At 34.4% G+C, this 20,984-nt stretch overlaps 1 protein-coding gene across 4 annotated transcripts in view; it reads left to right on the top strand.

The window, feature by feature from the left end:
• Positions 1 to 20,984, top strand: part of ADGRB3 (adhesion G protein-coupled receptor B3) — a 758,270-nt gene that overhangs the window by 581,882 nt on the left and 155,404 nt on the right. For all 4 annotated transcript variants that reach the window (XM_063618730.1, XM_055257305.2, XM_063618736.1 and 1 more), the window contains 3 exons: positions 8,601 to 8,727; positions 10,340 to 10,443; positions 14,731 to 14,833. In XM_063618730.1, coding sequence (XP_063474800.1) covers positions 8,601 to 8,727; positions 10,340 to 10,443; positions 14,731 to 14,833 — 334 coding nt within the window. The remainder of the gene's footprint in view (positions 1 to 8,600; positions 8,728 to 10,339; positions 10,444 to 14,730; positions 14,834 to 20,984) is intronic.

Here is a 20,984-nt window from a genome sequence, read left to right as displayed (position 1 = left end):
ATACTCTTCTTCAGTTTTATTCAAATTTCCATTTCTATTCCCTCAAATTGTCTCTTTTTTAAAATGTCTGCCGTTTTTTAATGGCTGAAGCAAATGTTTTGAAATTTTCTGAGAAAAAATACTTAAAATGACATAAATTAAACTTTATTCTTGGATTTTCTTCCATCTCATTGAGAGCAATAATGCTTTTCCAATTGCAATTTCAATAGAAGATACTTTCTGTCTCTCCTTCCTTTTAATATTAACACTCTCATCATTATTCCGAATCAAATTGTAAGATTATTTTCTCATCATCACTACATCCTGTCATGATCTCTGTCTCCTGGACTGTTTTGATCTGCATTGTAACCTGTTGGGAGATTGATCCCCACCTCAAAGTAACAGCATACTTGGCAAAAATATAATTTTTTGTGCTATCTGACTTGCATTCAGTCTTTTGACTTTCGTTGATAAACTCTTTGATACCACAAGTTTTCTTTTTTTAACTTCTAGCAATCTAATTTATATCTGACCCCTCTGCTAAAACTATTCTTCCTAAGGCTCTTAATGGCTCAATGGCCTCCTCCATGCCCACCATGACCATCTCAAGCTTCATATTTTTATTTTCTTATTTGACCTTTGATCAATCACTTTTTAGTGAAATTCTCTCCACTTATTTTCTGTGAGATATTAATTCCTAGTTTTCTTTCACCATTTCTGAGTACTCTTCCTGTATGTTCCTAACTTCGGCTGTGCTCTCTCACTGTGTCTAGTCCTCACTGAGAGAACAGGGTAAGGGGAATCTGCTTTGGGGTCGTACTTGAGCTCAATTCCTGGCACAACCCTTTACTGGGTGGATGTCCTTAGGAAAGTCACAACCTCTGGGCTCCATTTATTTATTTTAAACATAAAATAACACCACCAAAGATAGGCAGTCCAGGGCTTGCATGGCTATATTACAGAAATTGAGATATCCAGGCAACTTTTGACTCTAGGCTGTTTCATCCATAAGGTCTTCATGATCCTGGATGGATCCAGGAGCTTAATTTATCTCCATTTTCCCGTAGAGGGAATAACAATAATATTTACTTTGGTATTTAGTGTAAGAAATTTTTTAAAGTGTGTTATTCACCACAACACCTAACACTGACTGGACCCTGAATAAATGTTAGCTATTTTCACTAGTGTGATGACGATTTGCCGTTGACTAATTAATGATGGCAGGTAGCACATTTTAACATCTAATTATTAATAAATCATGCTGTAAAGATACTTGTACGTATTTATAACCCAGTAGATTGGCTTCCTTAATGTTATTTCTTACCATACTCCTTTCTACTCTCACTATTTCCAATTTAAAACAACAACAACAAGAATATGTTACTGGCAATAAAACTGGTGCTACCATTCTTGTAAATAATGTCCATGACCTCGAATGACATATTCTTGGTTTTAATGTGTATTTTATGACACAACAGCAGTGACACTACACCTGTGAGATAATTTCCAGTGAAGCTCTCGAGCTCTGAAAAGTGGCCAAGTAGAAATCTAATATGTCCACACAATAACCTAGCACAGCACCTGCTTCATATTTAATGATGAATAAATATTTGTTGAATAAATGAATGAATGAATGATGTAGGAAACTCCAACTATATCAAATCAAAATCTTTAACAGTTATTCATTCAACCAATATTTATTAAGCACCTACTATGTGTCAAGCAGTGTGTTAGAATCAGGTAATACCAAAGTGAACATAACAATATACCTGTCCTCATGATATGTACATTCTAGTGAGCAAAGATGGGCAAAAATCAAATGGGAAAGTATATAATACATCAGCTGTGGTAAGTGCAATGGGCAACAACAGATCAGAGTAAGGGCAAAGGGCACTTGGAAAGTGCTTGTATTGTGTATCAGCTATTTTATAACAAGTCACCTCAAATTTTAGTGGCTTAAGACAACAACCATTATTATTTGATTTAAATGTTATGGCATAGCTATTAGGTTGAGCTCAGCCAGTTAGTTTCATCTGGTATAATTAAAGAGGCTGCCATCTGTAAGTTTAACTTGGGGCTGTATAATCGCATATGACCTCACTAACATGTCTAGTGGCTGCTGCCAGTCCCTCATCCTCAGTAGGGTTAGCCTGAGCTACCTCACATAATAGCAGCACTTCAAGATGATAAGAGTGGACACCGTTAAGACCTCTTGAGGCTTAGGCTAACAAGTCACACCATTTCCACTGCCTTCTTTTGATCAATTCAAGTCACCGTACATATATCCAGATTCAGAGGAGGAGGTAATAGACTCCATCTCTTGATGGGAAGCGTTAAACATAATTTGTAGCCATTTTTTACCTACTACAGATGGGAAGTTACTGATGGATAGTCAGTGATAACATCTCTGATAGGATGACATAAAAGCAGAAGCCTACATAATGTGAGGGAACAGGTAATGTGAATATTTTTGAAGAGTGCATTGTGGGCCAAGGGAATAGCTAGCATAAAATGCCAAGAAAGGCCAATAAGGAGCTCAGAGCAGTTGGAAGTGGTGGGCAAATATACGTGTGTTAGGAGATGAATGTGGGAAGCCAATGAGAGACCAGATAGTATAGACCATTATACTTGTAGACCATTATAAGGACCATTATAAGTAGACCTTTGTCTTTTACTCTGAGATCAGAAAAACCATTGATAGTTTTCAGAGGAGTGACATGATTTTTAGTGGAGTTTACATATTTGTCGACAGGATCTCTCTGGATTTTTATTGAAGTTAAACTTGAGGGTAAATGGCAAGAAATGCAATGAAGAGATTATCCCAGGCAAGAGATGATGGTGGCTTGAAATAGAAGGGTTGGACTGACAACATTTTCTGGAATAATTTGTAGAACTAATTAGGCAGAAAACATATTATTAGATTGTGTATAGTCATCTCTCAGCTTCTCTAAGAAACTAACTACATTTTCTTCATGTGTCTTCTACTTCATCTGGTATTTGAAAAGCACCCACTAAATACATATTGACTGGTTAGTAAAGATTCAAGCCTCACTGTTGAATTGAACATAATCACCACAGATGCTGAAATCCTACAGAGTTCATCATTAAATGATGTTTGAAAACTGTAGCAAGTAGAAGACCCCATTAAGAGCTATGGATACTCTTTCAGATTACATGTCTGCTATATGCTAAAGGACTGCAAATGAATTACAACAAAAATAGTCTGTCTAGATCAAACTCAGTATTAAAAGTTATCCATTAAAAGGTAGAAGATCATTACATGGGCTGGGTGCGGTGGCTCACACCTGTAATCCCAACACTTTGGGAGGCCAAGGCGGGTGGATCATCTGAGGTCAGGAGTTTGATACCAGGCTGGACAACATGGTGAAACCCTGTCTCTACTAAAAATACAAAAAATGAGCCAGGTGCAGTTGCAAGTGCCTGTAATCCCAGCTACTCGGGAGGCTGAGGCGGGAGAATTGCTTGAACCCAGGAGGTGGAGGTTGCAGTGAGTCGAGATCGCACCACTGCATTCCAGCCTGGACAACAGAGCAAGACTCCATCTCAAAGAAAAAAGAAAAAAATCATTACATGAACTGAACATTTATTATTAAGACTAGTAAGTGAGAAACAGTGTCAGGGATTCAAAGTCGATATAATGTAGTTCTCAAAAGCACTAGTATTCTCGTATGGCATGTAGAGTGTTAATTTTATAAATGAAAGAAAGCAAAGTGAAAGTATCAACTAATATTATGGTGTTGAATAGAAAGCATTAACAGGTATAGAGGAGCATGGGGGAAGATCTAAGTTTAGAGAATTCCTGGAACTAGCTAATTTTTAGATAACAAATTAGAACCTTGGTGTTATGGTATGAAGGAACTGCTGTTAACTCCAGGCCCAGCACCGTGGATGACAACTGTCCTTTCTGGTGATGGGAAAGTACCTGCTTCTAAATCTTATCCAAGTGAATGAAGTGCATATATATGTTTTATGTTGGTATTACTCTTTTTATCATAAAATATGTGTTTACAATATTAGATCTTTAAATCTTCTTATAATTTCATAGGACATGTTCAGTACATTCTGTTTTAAAACAGATTACAATAAAAGTTTAGCATTAAAATTCACCTGGAAATGAAAAGCCCAGCTTTGCTTCTCACTCTGTGACTTAAAACAAATTTCTAAATTCACTACACTTCACTTTCTTTAAACTATAAAACTAAGTGTTTGGAAAAGATCAGTGGTTCTCAACCCTGACTGCACACTAAAATCATCTGAAGGGCATTTTAAAAAGTAATATCCCAAGTCCTATCATAGAGTTTAATTTTCAGTGCTCTTCAGGTAATTTTAATGTACATTAAGTGTTGAAAATCAATGGGCTAGATGATCACTAAGGTTACTTCTAGTGAAACTTTCTAATTTTATGATTCATCATATTTTGACATAGTAACAGCTGCTGGAAAAACAATGTTCTCAATATTTGCAATGTCTTTTAAAGTAGAAATTAACATTGAAGAGTGTTCTTGCTCAAAATTGAGAACATTTTCACATCTAAACTCCTTCTATATTATGAGAATAATTTATAAAAACCCTTCTATATTATGAGAATAATTTATACCAAAAGCCATCTATACGTCATCATTTGGGTAAGGCATATGCACCAAAAGTAATACAGATTTACCTAAATTTTAGAAATTAACTATTATTATGATTTGGAAAGCAATTACTTTCTGTCAGTACACATACAATGTGAGGGTAGTGTAGTTAGAAATTCTGTGTAAATTAAAAAAAATGCTGCTATAGCTATTCTGATTTTGAATAAATGTACTCCTAATATCCCAAGAGTTAATAAAATTCCTAAAGTGTATAACTTATTCATAATAAATAATTTACATACTGATTTATTATGAAGAGAATAAACAGTTTTATAGAGGATTGAAGTGGAATATCTAGTTTTATTGGTGTTTGGAAAGATCAAAAGTATGATTTCTTGAAACAGTTTTGAAATGTGTCACTATGAATTTTTGCTATCAGTCTTTTTACTAAATAGCTTTTCATTGGAGTAAGCTGATAACTTTTCCCTTTAATTTTAAATGCCAGAAAATATAAACACATGTTTTAAAACTTCATGAAACCAAAAACTCAACCAAATACTCAGATCCAAAAAGAAACCATGTAGACTCCTAGGAAACTGGGGAACGGCATCAAGTAAATATTAAGCTAGAAAGTAATAGACTTTGTGTCCTGTATTTTCACATCATTCTGTGTTTTTGGATATGTACTTTTGAATACTTGGGACAAGAAGGCTCCTTCTGTTAGCCAGGCTAATATGGAGAAGAAGAAGAGGTACAGATGACAGCTAACAGCTAACATGGGTGAATGTAGGTGTAGCAAACAAAGAATAGGTTGTATGGAATTTCTGCAAACATAGTTACATTTGAAAACCATTTGGGAAAAAAATGACTTAATGCTCAGATAGGACACTATGAAAAGTAAATATGTTATTTTCAGTATGATGTACATGGCTGCATCATCATTCTGTGTTTGCTTCTGGTATCATCAGTTATTCTTATATCTTTAATTTTCATGTATATTTCACTTTTTGTTTACCCTATTGAAAACAAACTAGACTCCATAATTAAGAATAATGCACAGATATACATTGATTATAGCATGCAAAATTGTGATATTGGAAGAATAATGTGACTGCTGGAATACTTCACATGTTCAGAAATCTTGCTCTGTGTAGAATGGAGAAGTTGTTTTGCTTCATATTTGCTCTGCCACATATCAATTTGCTTTACAAGGCCTCCCTGAAATCAATCAGACATGTGTACCATGCTTTCAAAGAATTTTTTACAGTAGGAATAAGCTATGAAAAGTTTGAAAATACAGACAACACATACTATAGAGTTTGTAATAGTAGTTATATGTATGCTAGTGAGTTAACTCATGAGTTAACTCATGAGTTTTATGTGATTTAAAAATACCAAGAGCTTTAATGAAACAATATAAATTTTATCATCAGAATGATATCACACATCTTACTTATCTCTTGGGAGTGATGAAATGCAGAACTTGGTGGTTACCCATCCCCCTCCTCACCTCTCAAGGTTTTCTCTCCTACTTACCTGCTCCAGATTCTGCTCTTCTTGTAGCAGATGCAGTATTGTGTTTTATATATCTTCTTTTAAATTTGGTAAAGCGCATTAAACTGTACTCACTCACTCAGATGCTATTGTACGTTAGTTTAATCAGATAAAGTCAATGAAGGGAATATAGTTCTAAAGAATGATGAGGACAGAGGTGATGTAGCCTAGAGAAAGTGTGCATGAAAAGGGCCCCAGTGAGAGTAGAAGCATTTCATGCTTGGAATGAGTGAAGGACTAAAACATGAACATCAGCGTTACTTACTTCGCAGTTTTGCCTGGGGCTGGGCCAGGTCAGCAATGCAATCATTGTACAAAGTAAAGTAAATGGACTCACATTTCTAAACATGTCATATAAAATTTACATGATCTTCAGAATCTAGCAACATGATATTGAATATAGACCTCATATGTAACAGTCAAAGTTTGGTGATGCTAACATCATCTTGAGTAATGAAGTCTGATTACATGGATATAAGTATATAACTTCGTCTCATAAGAGATTTTATTTACAGAAAGATTTTTCTTAAGATATTGAATTGATTTATTGGGCATAGCTGCATAATTGAAAAGTGTAAGTACTGGACTCCACTTGAAAGCATAGATACTGCATTAAAGTAAAGCTGCCATCCAGTATGAATAATGCAGATGTTATGTTTTAAAACATGTCAGATTTTCTTAAGTGTATCTTTCTTCTTTAAATTTTGATCAGCTGAGATAAATGCTTTTCATTTGGCCTTAACTGATTGTCACAAGAAGATAAGAGACAGAGAGCTAATGAAGTAAATTGATGTCCTTCTACAGTTAGGGAGAATTGGAGTCTAATACCATTGCAGTTGATAATATAACTGCTTTTTTAAAAAATTGGCATGGTTGCATGACATTATGAGAAAGAAAAGAGACCTAACACATTCAAAAATGGCTAGTACTTAGAAGTATTGGGGTAAAGTTAGGTAGAATTTTTATCTAACTCTCTTTGAATACAGTGCATTTTCTTCTTCAAGAAAGTTGTAATTTAGAGTATATTAAGTCATAAATATTAATGATATCAAATCATGAATATTAAAAATATATTGCTGGTAGATACCAAAAAAGGATAGTGTGAATTATATTCTGTAGCTCAACTTGGGAGTTCAACTGTTACAGAGAAACCTGTCTCATTGAAATCTCTCTGAAATTGCATGCATATTTAACCCAATAGCTTCAGGCATTTAGAGATGGAGGAAGCAAAATCAAAAGCACCATATCAAAATTAACATCAAGCCATGTGTTTTTCTCTTAGAGTTTTGAAGTAATTTTTAACACAGATAGTAACTTGGTTTGAAATTTAAACACACACACGTACAGGTTTGCTAACTGGAGAATTTCCATGCCTGTAGGAGGGGAGGTGACAATTGGTGCATTCAGTACAGAACACGTGTAATGATAATAAAGTTGATTGGTTGAGCTCCATAGCATTTTTTTTTCTTTTTCTCTCTTCCTGTAGTGTAGTTCAGCTGAGGGTGGAAGGGTTCTCCTCCATCCCCCCCCACCACGAACAAGACGTAGGTTGATACCATTTTTATTGTTCTGCTGGGGTGGGAAATAAACCATATGCTTTAGCATTTTAAATGGCTACACCAAAGAGAAAATTGAACCAGGCTCTCTTCCCCACTCCTACTGGACTTTGGGGTGGGGTTATTCCTCTAAATGTTCTAGTGGACTTGGGGTTAGCTTAATGCTTCTGCCCCAGGGCAAAGAAGCAGTTGAGGGAAAGAAATGTCAAGGACGTCAGAGGCGAGCTGGACTGAGTGAAGTGTGGAGTAGGAAGCTTATGTCTGAAACCCACCCCTCCCCTGGATACCAGGCAAAGGCAATGAGAGTCGGAACCAGCTGATGCCGCTGCTGCTGCTTCCCGTTTCCAGGGTGAAATTTTCACAGCAGCTATTCTAAAAGGAGGAAAAATCCCTAACCAGCAGCAGAGAAGATCCTATCACCCAATCCAAGCTATGTAATCTTTTAGTCAGGCTTTTCAAAGAAACCCGCATTTTAAAAGCCAGCATTTATGGTCCAAAATATGGGACGGGAATCAGAGCTGGTAGAAAAATATGAAAAGCCTCTTTACACCCTGAGTATCTGAAACAATCCGATGAGCATAGGAAGTGGCTGCCAACGCTCTGGCGGCTGCTCGTGCTGCCGCCGCTGCCGCTGCTGTTCCTCGCATAGGGCTGGACAGAGCTAGTCCCGGTTTCAGCACCTCCGGCGCTGGACAGCTCTCTGCACGCCGCACCGCCGCCTGCTTGCTTTTTCCCACTCTCGCTTTGCATTACTGGAGATGCATCTAAATTACATCCTGTTCAACGACAAGTAGATTTTTTTTTTCCTGTACAGGAATTACAGTAGACGAGTCTCTCAAACTGCATTTTCTTCTTTACGGATTTGGCTATCAGGCGTATTTATCCCGATTTCCTCCCCCCTCACTCCCCTTTGCAGGAACGAGTCTTTGGGAACGTGGTCCACCCAGGGATGTAAAACTGTGCTTACCGATGCATCCCATACGAAATGCTTATGTGATCGTCTCTCTACCTTCGCCATTTTGGCTCAGCAACCTAGAGAAATAGTAAGTAACAAAGGGAAAACACGGCTTTAATGCAAAGGCAGGGACATTGTGGCTAGTGTTTCTCCAGGGAACTGCATTTTAAATGGGGAAATGGAAAATGTTGCAGGGTGGCAAAATTGGGTTCGTCTCCTCCTTAGCTTGGTGGAATGAATTCTAGTTGGTATTCTATAACTAAATTCTACTCAATTTTATGTCTTCTAACTTGAAATTTCTGCAGTGTAGTTTCAAGGATGAAGTCCAATCATATTACTAATATGCTGCAAACTTTCAAATAAAAATAATTGTCAACTTAACCTTTATTTTAAAGCTGGAAAGATGTTCTGGGAATTTGTGAAGGTATTGTTAGTAGTAGAATGAAGACCCCAGACACTATAGTGAAACACATTGCATATCTGCATTGAATATTTTCAGTACAGGTTTTCTGGAAGTGTCCTTGGATGTAAATATAAATAAATAAATAAATAAATAAATATGTTAATCAAATGAAGTTTTTATGAAAGCATGGCTGTCAGGAACTGTAAAATTATTCCTGAATAGTATATAGTTTTTCAAAAATAGTTTCTGAAAGAGACAGCTGTACATAACTGTCTGAAAGAAAAATAATATTCTCATCAATTGTATTTTGAGGAAATATAACTCAGAATGAATGCTGAACAACCATTATTCAGGTAAATGTGATATTCTGCCTACATTTGGCCTAAATAAGCATCACTCTTCTTACTAATTTTGATGACAAAAAACTAATATAATTTGATGTGCATATTTGAGGTTTTAGAACACACTTAAAGTGTATTCCTTCAAACTCCCAGTGTTAACAATATGAAAACCAACAAATTTAATTAATTAATGTCATGTAAGTGTCCAAGGAAAGAAACCTTCCAGATCAGTGAATGCATGTAATCTTTATATATGTTTTAAAAGATAGAAAGCTTATTTTTCAAGGTCATGCATTTAGGGACTGATACTGGCATTGTCATAATTATCTCCACATATTTTATTCATTGAAAAAAATCACAAAATATACTTGAAGGTTTTAAATTTGAAGTTTGATTTTATTCTATATCCTCAGAAGCCAAGCAAGTACAATTAAATGTGAGAATACTTGACTTAGAATAAAGTTGTCAAAAAGTCAGAAAGTTTGAAAAATCTTCAGTATCTATATACCAGATATAGGTAACATAATGAGTTGTAAATAGTAGCATCTAGATAAATTTTACCAAGAATCATATTGTGAAATGACTAACCTGCAGTTAGTTAAAGAAAAATGAGTGATGCTTCAAATTTTAGCTACAGAAAATTTAACACGTGAATGTTGACCAAGTTGTAGTTTTAGGTCTTGATTTTTGAAAGTTATAAGGATGTAATATTCCATAATCCACCATTTAAAACTCTAATGACTTTATTACTTCACAGTGGGAGAGAGGGGGAAGCTGGAATTAGTATTTTTAGAGGTTGAGAATGAGAGAACAGAGTGGATTCATGGGTAACTATCTGGTAACTATAACAACAATATAGGCTATTTTTGAGTGATAGGTTAGCTTTGCTGAGTCTAGAAGTTATTTTAATTTATTAAAAACCAATTTGTTTCTTTTTTGTTTTGTTTAATTCACAGATCATGGAATCCTCTGGCACACCTTCAGTTACCCTAATAGTAGGCAGTGGTCTTTCTTGCTTGGCCTTGATTACCCTAGCAGTTGTCTATGCAGCGTTATGGAGGTAAGTAATCAATTGATAGACTTGAAATGCAATGCTTAGTTGTTCATAGTTAAATCAAGGAATGTGATAATTATTATATGTCTCCTGTCTTCTTAATTTACTGAAAGCAGTATTTTTACAACAGAGTTATAATTGATGTGATTGAGCTATAATAAATAAATCGTGTTTACCTAATTTTCCTATATATTTGCCTGAGTTGAGAAAATAAACAGTACACACATAAACTTTTACTCTCATTTCAAATGTTAGTAGCCTTCAACAAGTTGCTTACCCCAAGCATAGTACTCTTACACCACAAGTTCAATCTATATGTGATTTCAATTTATCCCAATTGCTATGGAGGCTGTGAGTCTAACTGGTACAGTCAAATTAATTTATCTGTTATAAAAATATGATCTCAAGTTCTTAAGTTTCAAACACATGCTTTCAGTATGTCCCAGACAACTAGTGAACTCTTCTATGATATTAAAGCACTAACATAATACCAATATATTTCAGAAAACGCCTGTTGGTTGAATGTGTCCAAGAAGTCAGACTTTGACAAATTGATTAAAAGAAGTCATAAAAATACATAAACAAGGGGAAGTTATTGAAAAATTTTGTTCTACAATAGTTTAAATCACATCTACTGATATATGAAAGCCTAGTATTTTTAAAGACTTGTTTTTGATTGTGTTACTAAGAATTAGACCTGTGAAGTTTATTGTCTACTCACATATTGATAAAATACATAGCCATATGGCCAAATTACTGGATTTTTCTAGTGGATTTTTAAATTTTTAAATGTTAAACATTTTTAATATCTATTTTTATTATTGAGAAATAATCTAAATATTTTTATCTATATTAGTATATAGAAAATTACCTAATATTTTCAGAATGTTTGTAATATTAGAATTGCAAAAGTAGATGTTTCTGCCTCAGAAATCTTAATCTTTATTCACTTAAGATGAAAAACGTTCAGTTGAAAAATGAATTACAATTTTATTTAAAAAGACCACTTCGTTCTTTTAAGAAAATGTTTTGTTCTTCATTATAATTTTTACTCTTTTGAGAGCAAGAATTGTCACAGATATTTAAATTGTCAAAGTTATGAAGAGTTTTTATGCTTCATACAAAAGTAAAAATTATGTATCTCTTGACTCATTAGCACTGGTACATGATAGAAATCCTTCCTTCCAGTGAAGGAATTATCTAGTAGCGAAACACTGACAAAGTGGGACAATCTGATAAAATATGTCCAGCTCTAGGAAATGAAAGAAATGCTTAGTTTAAGTATGACATTGTAGGCAGCAGAATCTTGGGTTCAGGGCTCACTCAAGCAGACATTGTCTCAGTAATGCAAAAGCAAGAAGGATAAACATTGAAAAGTAGACAACTTCTTCTACCACAATTGTTTAAATAACAGTTGTTCAAAAACGAGGCAGCATTTAAAGACTAGGAATTTGGTAATCACAATAGTAACATAATTCGTGCTCACTGAAGCATTTAGAACTAAATTCCTTTTATCAGCATTTAGGGTTCAGGCACCAATTCCACCTTCTCTTTATCCCTTAATACATATCACTAACACTAGCATGTACATTGTCAGGATAGGTGAAGTGTACATTTAATCAAGGAAACATACAATTAATTAGTCCATAATAAAGTTTTCTTTAATGCAGAAAGTTCAAGAAAGTCACTACTACAATAATTTTCTAAGAATTACCAAAACAATTCAAAGGATTTATTAACACTTGAGATGAACTTGAGAATTACAGAAGAGAGTACCAAGAAACAACACAAATCTAAATCCCTAAAAGTTAGTAGTCATCAACTCATTCTCTACAAATAGAATTGAAATAGTATTAATAGTTTGAAAGAAGTGACAAGACTCCATGAATTATTAAGTGAATCTTGATAACATGATGAATTAAATGCAGTTTATAAGCGCCTACAGAAACACCAATAGAAACTTTGAGAACTGAAATTTAAAACCCCACACAATTGTGAAGTATTATCCTTGCTTACTAGAAGGATGCCATTACACATGTAGGGTATATATTGTGTACTGTATAATATTACTGTATGCTAATAAGCATGTTAGGTTCCTACCACCTTTTATTCTAACTAAAAAGTTTAGAAATTTTGATTTCTAATGAGTTGTGATGTGTACAAGCATCTCAAGTATTTTATACATAAAAGGCTGTTTTGAAGTTTGTTGGTGTTGCATGTAGTTCATCAGAAATGTTCACCAAAAATTTAATACATTAGGTTATACTCTCTTCACCTATAGATAAGTTTGGCAGAGTTACATTTTTACAAGAAAAAATAATGAAGCATGTCCTTGTCATCACTGTATTAACATAAAGCATTCTTAAATTTTGTGTAAAAAATCTAACATGGTAAAGAAATTTGTGAAAATTGAGACATTTCATAGCAATTATGAAGGCAACAATAGGGCTCAGTTTTGATAAAAATAGAAACATATGGGCTGGACGCGGTGGCTCACGCCTGTAATCCCAGCACTTTGGGAGGCCCGAGGTGGGCGGATCATGAGGTCAGGAGATCGAGACCATCTTGGCTAACACATTGAAACCCCGTCTCTACTAAAAATACAAAAAATTAGCCGGGCGAGGTGGCGGGCGTCTGTAGTCCCAGCTACTCAGGAGGCTGAGGCAGGAGAATGGCGTGAACCCCGGGGGCGGAGCCTGCAGTGAGCCGAGATCGCGCCACTGCACTCCAGCCTGGGCGACAGCGAGACCCCGTCTCAAAAAAAAAAAAAAAAAAAAGAAACATATAAAAACTTCAGACTAGTCAATTCTGTATATTTCATTATCATATTTTTGTCTATTTACAGAACAAAAAGTTTCACTAAAACCCTTTTCATAATGTCATCTGTGTGTTTGTGCTTCCATGGAAGCCATTAACATCAAAGGGTTAATTTTATGAAGCCCCTTAACTTTTTATATTATATTCCTCACCCACAAAAAAGAGACAACTGAATAGTTGACGATGTCTTCAGCATCTCGGTGTGTGGTTTATTGTTTGCTACTGATGATACAGGAACAAGGTTCAGCAACCCTGAGGCCATTTTGTGTTAAGATTTGATCTAAGTTAGTCCCATTTGAGTTTGTTTTGTGACCAAAGGGAATTTCTTTTTATATTACAAAAACTCCTTTGTGTATTTTATTGTTATTCTTACTTTTGTATTCTTTTTGGAAATGTGTGATAAAATGTGGGGGTTCTACCTTGATGGTCCTCAAAGACAGGGAGAGAGAGAGAGAGAGACAGACAGAGAGAGAAGTTTGATAGATTTTTACCTCCCAGAGTGCCTCCAGATCATTGGCACTCCTGTCTAATGCTGCATAGAAAAGGTCATGCCTGCTGTGGAATGTGATTCCATGTTATAATACAAATTGAACAGGCCTAAACACACAGCAAATACAACAGTGTCTTTTTGATACCGTCACTCAGTGATTTACCACAGAATACAGTGAAGCAAAATAGCTGTTACTCTTTCAGGGTAAACAGCTGGTAGAACACTTGATTCTGAGCAGTTTTCTCTATGGCTTACATTCTTGGTGCACTTAACAACTATATAACAGACTGTATATAAACACTTCTTCATAAGGGTAAAATATGGCAGATGTCAAGTGATTTTCCAGCCTAATAGTGAATTATCATTTGTGGATTGGATTTATTTTTAGAAATAAAGATTCATTTTTTTGAACAGTTATTCAGGAAAAATATAAAGAGTAACAGCCTAATTACATTCAAATGCTTGAGTGGATAAAAGTGTTCACAGTTTCATGAAAGTAATGGTATCCTTCTAGTAAATAACAATAATACTTCACAATTTGTGTGAGTTTTTTCTTTTTGGTTCTCAAAGTTTATATTGGTTGATTCATATGATAATGCTAAACATACATACACACGTACACACATGTATATAAAGGTATTATACTAATTGATATATTTCCAAGAAGCTTTATATGTTTAGTTAAAAAAAAGTGTATCATGACAACAGATGGGCAACTTACGCTCTATCAGAAATGCCATATTGTCCCACCAATGTCTAAGAAAAAAAAATTCTAAAGGACTCTTGCACATGCCATACCACTATAAAATTGGGTCTCTAAAAGTAATGTTTTATTTTAGAAACTATTTTTATATTTTTTATTTTTGTAAATATTCCTGTGCTACAGTACTTATTTTTCCAGATGAATGCCATCAATTTGCACAATACAGAATTCTTCAGCTTTCTGTTGGATTTTAAAGTTGGGCAACTTTTCTGTCTCTGGCTAGGTACATACGCTCTGAGAGATCCATAATACTAATTAACTTCTGCCTGTCTATCATCTCATCCAATATCCTCATACTGGTTGGACAGACTCAGACACATAATAAGGTATGACTGGTAATTATTCTGATTCTTTTTGTGTGTTTATATTTTGGCATATAGTTGATTATTGATAATCTAAACATTCATTGTAAAATGGAGAACTTCTGACAAAATTATATTTTAAAGCAAAATTTTTTTATTGGTTTCTGAATAAAAACATTGTCTATTCCAGTTCAGAATGTATACCCTTGGCTTAATTCCCTGTGGGTTGAGAGGTTGTTCCTAAGAGTAAAAATGTATGTTTATTAAACATTGTATCAAAGCTCTATGAGTTCAAAGCCTTGGGACATCAAAAGCACGTATTTTGATTCATTCGTCTAATTGTAATAAGATCTAATTGTAATAGGATAGAAGGCTTTTGTCTTGGTCTAATTTATTAACATATTGATTCCTAAAAGGTAACTATAAATTGCTTACAAGTGTAACATCTCTCTTGAAAATCCACCTGAAAAATATCCATAGGCAATAATTGAAGAGAGTGTTAGATGAAAGCTACTTTAGATTTTATGCCTTTCAAAATTTTTGGTTAACCTAAAGGTATTTTGTCACTTAGCAGAATGTAAAAGTATATTTTCTGTTTATATGAATGAACCAATTTGTGAGTTGAATGACCATGTTTTTTTCCCCAGAAATGATTGTCTTTACTATTCTGAAATGTATTTTAAGAAACCCATAATAGCAATTTGAAGTTAACTTACCCCTGCCTCAAAAGGATTCTGTTAAACACCACTTTGATAACTTATTTGTCTATGGATCACATGCCTTCAGGCCTGTTATTTTTCAGCTTTTTAATTTTCAAATACTAAAGTGAATAATTAAAAATTTTCCCATGAGCCATCATTTTAAAATAATCATGTACACTTCGATAGGTTCTTTTCATGTATTATATATTCATAGGACATGTATTAATGTCAAGGATAATGGATACTCTGTTTATTTTGCTAACCTACATTCCTAAGACTGGTGATTCCCACCAAAAAGAGCCCAATTCTAGGTCTGGGTAGGACCTAGGAAGCTGCTTTAAGTGATTCTGATGAATGTTTCTTCTTGGCCCACATTGCCCTAGGCCAGGGGAAGGGCTCAAGGGGTAAGCCCTAATCCTGAAGGAAAAACAAAAAGGACAACCCCATCAAGGGCCCTGTAGAAATAAAAATTACTTTCATGTCTTTGAGTGTTTAATTTTCCTCCATTTATTTCCTGTATCTTTTCTTCTTAAAGAAAGAATCTGAAAGAAAGTAAAGACTATTAAAATATAGTTCAGGTCCATGTTATAAACATTTAATACAAATTTTAAAAGGAAGTACAAAGTAAAGAAAAGAGAGAGAGAGAATGACTAAAGGTGAGAGGGATGCCAATCAGAATTGGAAGACAAGAAGGTACAAAATGACCAACAGAATAAAAAATGAGGGTAAACGTGGATGTAAGTGAAAAGAAAAAGGGAAACAAAAAGGCAATGATAGGAAGGAAGTAGAGATAAAGGGGATGAGATGGGACTGTAAACCTTAAGGAATTATTAAATTACTCATGTCATTCTTTCCTTTCTGCTTGTTCACTTGGGCTGGGCCTCAGATCTCTTAGAAATGTTCATACACTGGTTAATACCTATTCCCAATTTTTTAACTACTTGCCCTTCAACCTCCACCCAGAAAAAGAGAGCTTTCCTCTGAAATGGGAATTATTTAGTGGGATCAGGAACCAGAAAAAGTCAAGCTAGAGCCAGCTAGAGCTCAGAGTTTAAGTTTTTTTCACCAAACATTCTTCCTTTTCTGTCATTTTTTACTCTCCGAACACTCTTGAGTTATACCTCCCCTCAGACTATGGAAAACTGCATGATCCACAGTACAAAGTGTGCTTTTAAAACTGTTTCATGCTGTTTGGCAAAGTTTTTATAAGTTCTGAGCCAAATGGTACTATAGACATTTCTGCAAGGTGTACTTCACATCGTAGTGGTGATGGTCTAAATCACTGATGTACAATAGAAATGCAATGCAAGACACAAATACAAGCCACATATGTAATTTAAATTATATTAGTAGCCACATTAAAAAATAAAAAAACCTATGAAATTAATTTTAATGTATAATATTTACCTCAGAAAATCGACAATATTACCATTTTAAGACATAATATAAAATATTAATACAATATTTTACAAACTTTTTTAAGTCTTAAGAATCTGGAGTATATTTTATACTTATGATACATCTTAAATTGAACTAGCTACATTTCGAATGTCCAATGGCTACATGCAGCTAGTGTCTACAACGTTGTGCAGGTCTAAATGCCAGCTGTATTCAGAAACTAAAATTATCTCAAAAAACTACATTCTGTCTGCCCAGTTTGACCTTCACAGGTTTTCAATGTCCTCTTTTTTTTTGGTAATAATGTCTTTTAAAATCTGCAAATATGAATATCAAAGACAAGATAAATTTGGTTTACTTTTCATTTCTTATTTTGAGGAAGGGCTGGTATTGACTTACTACCAAAATAAGAGTTTGATGTAGTTTCTCCCCAAGTAATTAACTATAGAAAGCTTCTATGTAGTTTTGCAACCAAAGTGGTTTTGTATCAGATTGACTAATGCTAATTTTTGCTACTATAGTTATTGATGCATTTGGGGAGGAGTGGGTGGTAAGTGGTAGTATTGATGACGAAAATAAGAGATTATTAGTTTGTTCTTATGCTATATTAATTTTGCTTTACTAGCTCTTAGTAGATGTTCCTACAAGCCTAGGACAATTCACATTAGAGTGATTAGAAGAGAAAAATACAAAACACTGGAATTTTATTCTTAGTCACTCAAAACAACATCACATTTTCTAGGGGAAATAATCTTGCGTTTTATTAGTTGAATTAGATTGACTCTGTTTGTATTTATATATGAGAATTTGATATGTGAAAGGCTACATCTGTTTGACTGTATTTGGGATTAATGGTGTCTCAAAAAAATAGAAAAGTACAAAGTATGTTGTCTATATAAACTTATGATGTGCATAAACTACAAATAACTATTTTTTGAAAATATAAAATATTGTTCGATAACAAAAGTATTTTATTTTGGTTTTGTGTAGGATCCATTTGCTTCTGTGGGCATTTTTTTAATTAATCAGATTTGTATCTTTGACTTCCCTGATAAGTTTTAATTGATGCTTTAGTATTCCCATCTTAGAAAGTATAAACATCTGAGAGAGCTTTTTGATGAAGAAATTATTTGATACTGCTTCAGTGAGTTGTCATGGCTAGTTTGTATGAAAGCTGGTATCTGATGTCGATGTACAGAATAGTTTTGAAGTGTCATATGAGGGCCTTTCTCTGAATTGCTTATTGAAATGTAATTGACCTGATTATCTTGCTACTGAGTATCTCTGCTTCTCTTTGAATTGAAATGTAAACAAGCTGAAATAATCCATTGCATAAAATAAATGCATTCAAATTTTTTAACTGTATATTCAATTGCTGGCAACAAAGTAAGGAAACAAGTGCATTTTGTTATATCTTTTCTTAAAACGCAGTTGTAAAATTTAATTATAACCCACTTCATTATATTTTGAGTTTTCTCATAAAGTGATATTTCCCTTTATCTCTTTGTGCATTTAAACTTTCAACCAGGATGTCTTTGTATTGCTAAAATGTTATTTATTTGTAAAGCATTTCCTTTACATCTTTAAGTATGCATTTGTTTTTTTTTTGTTGTTGTTGTTGTTGTTGAGCTGAGTAGACTATTTTTGGTACTACTGTTTTGCAGAAAGCAAAGATTATTTTGAAAACATAAATTTAGAGAATAGTTTTTCTTAATGACAAAAGCATGTATTGCTTTTGCTTCAAAGGACTTTAAGGATTTAAATAATTTATCATATTGAAGATTTCATAGCACTCTTTTTAACTGATAGAAGACAAATTTGGCAAAACTCTTGGTTTTTTGGTTAGATAAGGATAACCACCCAAGAAGTTCAAAGTGCTGGGAGATAGCTTCTCTCTCTCACAACCTCACTACCAGGTTATAAAAAAAAGCAAGTCTAAGTCCAAATTTTATCACACATTTAGATATTTATTAGATAATCCCTTATTAGCAAATCAGGAACAAAACCTATTCAGTAAGCTCAATGAGGGCCCAGGTCTTTGACCTTTTAGATACTTTCACCCACCCTGTATGTAACATTCAGTAAGGTGGACATGGCAACATTCTAGGAGCAGGATTCCGTGCCCTTTAGTCAGTGTCATTCAGTCAGAAATCCTCCTAATCCAATGTCTGGACACCAAATGATTATGGATAAAACCGTGGGCCCCATCGCTAAAAGATATGGGATATAGGCCACAATGGAATCTTATGTACAGTTCATTTAAGAGTAAGGAGTGTTTAACTGTTTTAGCTAATACACATGTCTTCAATGCCTTTACTTTCACCGAAGGGAATCCGTTAATACATTAATTATAGTGATTAACCAGACACTAGTTCACCAATAAAGACTAATCTTTTATATTTAATTTGATAATGAGTAAAGTGTTGATTGTGGCTAGATACACCTCAGTAAGAAGGACCTATAGTTGCCCTATATGAGCCTTCCAGATATAAAGCCAACTGACCAACTAGTCTGGGCATTCTTGGACTCCTCCTAGAATTACACGTTAAACTAACTGGCACATATGTAGTATCACACTGAAAATACCAAAATATTATAAAATAAATTGCAGATATTATAACAAGCATACAGAGGTTAATATTTTGAGAACTACTAGTCAATTGTGAGAGAACAAAGAGATATTAACTTGAGTCTTAATTGACCTAGGAGTAAAGCAAAAGTTCTCATTGATAGATAAAGGGAAGTTTCTAAATTATTTGGGGTGGTCAAACTTTTTCTCAGCAGTATTTAGGAGGAAATTATCTCATGGTTCTTTATGTATGGAGCATTGTATTACATAATGGACTGTGTCTTTTAATTCAGACTTGCAAAAGGTAAAAAAAATTCTCTGTCTTGAAGCACTTTTAAAAGTCCCGTTCTCTATTATGTTTTCTTCTACTTCATCTTGTAGTTATTTACCTTTTATAAAGATGTTATATTTTTGTTCTGTAGTTTGAATAGAAAGAATTAGTAAACATGGGCCAAACTAGTAGGTTATAGTCACTCTAATGGAAGATTTTTTTGTTTTGTCAGAATTATGTTTTTTAAAAAGTAAAACCTCGAATTTGAATACCTTAACTTGGGTCAAGCACTCTCTAATTTAACTATTTGTCCCATGACTTTCTTTTGCCAATAGTCCCAGCTTCTGCACACATTTATCTACATGCCTGACCTCTAAATATCTATGTGTTTCCGACTTCTGAGAAAAAATATTGAACATGTATTTACAGCTATCCATTCAGTTCTGCCTGATACCCTTTGAAGCAGATTGCCCCCTGCCCCAGAGATTCAGTGTTCTACATGCTTCTTTGGGAGATATGAGTCTCAGATGGGGATGGTTAAGAGAACGCATTGTAAGCCAGGTAGATTTAAATATCCTAAATCTGCCAGTTCTCCTAGTTGTGTGATCTTAAGCATGACACCCTGCATCTCTAGACCTAAGCTTGTTGTCAAAGTTACATGAATTAGTACATATGAAGCACTTAACCCAGAGGCTGGTATCAGCACTTAACCCAGAGAGTGGTGCTGTTTAAGTGTAAGTACCACTTAAACAGTAGCTGTAATTATGGCAAAGATAATTATGACACCCAGATATACATCTGATTCTGTCCTTATCTTCATACCTTCATATTTCCTCATGTCCAGTTTCCTGCTCACCACTAAATTCACCATTTCTGTTTCCACCCCAGTCTTTTGCATTCAGAGGCAAAATTGAATGCCTTTTCTGTAGTCTCCAACCCAATTACATAAGCTAGAACTCTGGAAGTTATCCTTGATGTCTCCTTCTTGCTCATGGAGTAAATCTAATAAATCATCCACCTATGACAGTTTAACCCTCAAATATTTCTCAGATCTAGTTTCTTGTCTCTATCAGGTATTGATCATACTGCTTACAGTATTATCAGCCCCATTCTCTATCCTGTAGCCCGTGTGATGGAACAAAAATTCAAATCTGACCACTTGATTTCTCTATGTAACATTTATTGTTGTCTCATTTCTTACAGAAGTAATTTTCAAATTGTGCTCAGACACAAGCA

The sequence above is a fragment of the Symphalangus syndactylus genome, chromosome 2 (genome assembly GCF_028878055.3).
Source record: "Symphalangus syndactylus isolate Jambi chromosome 2, NHGRI_mSymSyn1-v2.1_pri, whole genome shotgun sequence".
Taxonomy (NCBI): domain Eukaryota; kingdom Metazoa; phylum Chordata; class Mammalia; order Primates; family Hylobatidae; genus Symphalangus; species Symphalangus syndactylus.
The sequence above is the reverse complement of the archived record's forward strand: the minus strand, read 5'-3'. Positions and strand labels throughout refer to the sequence as shown.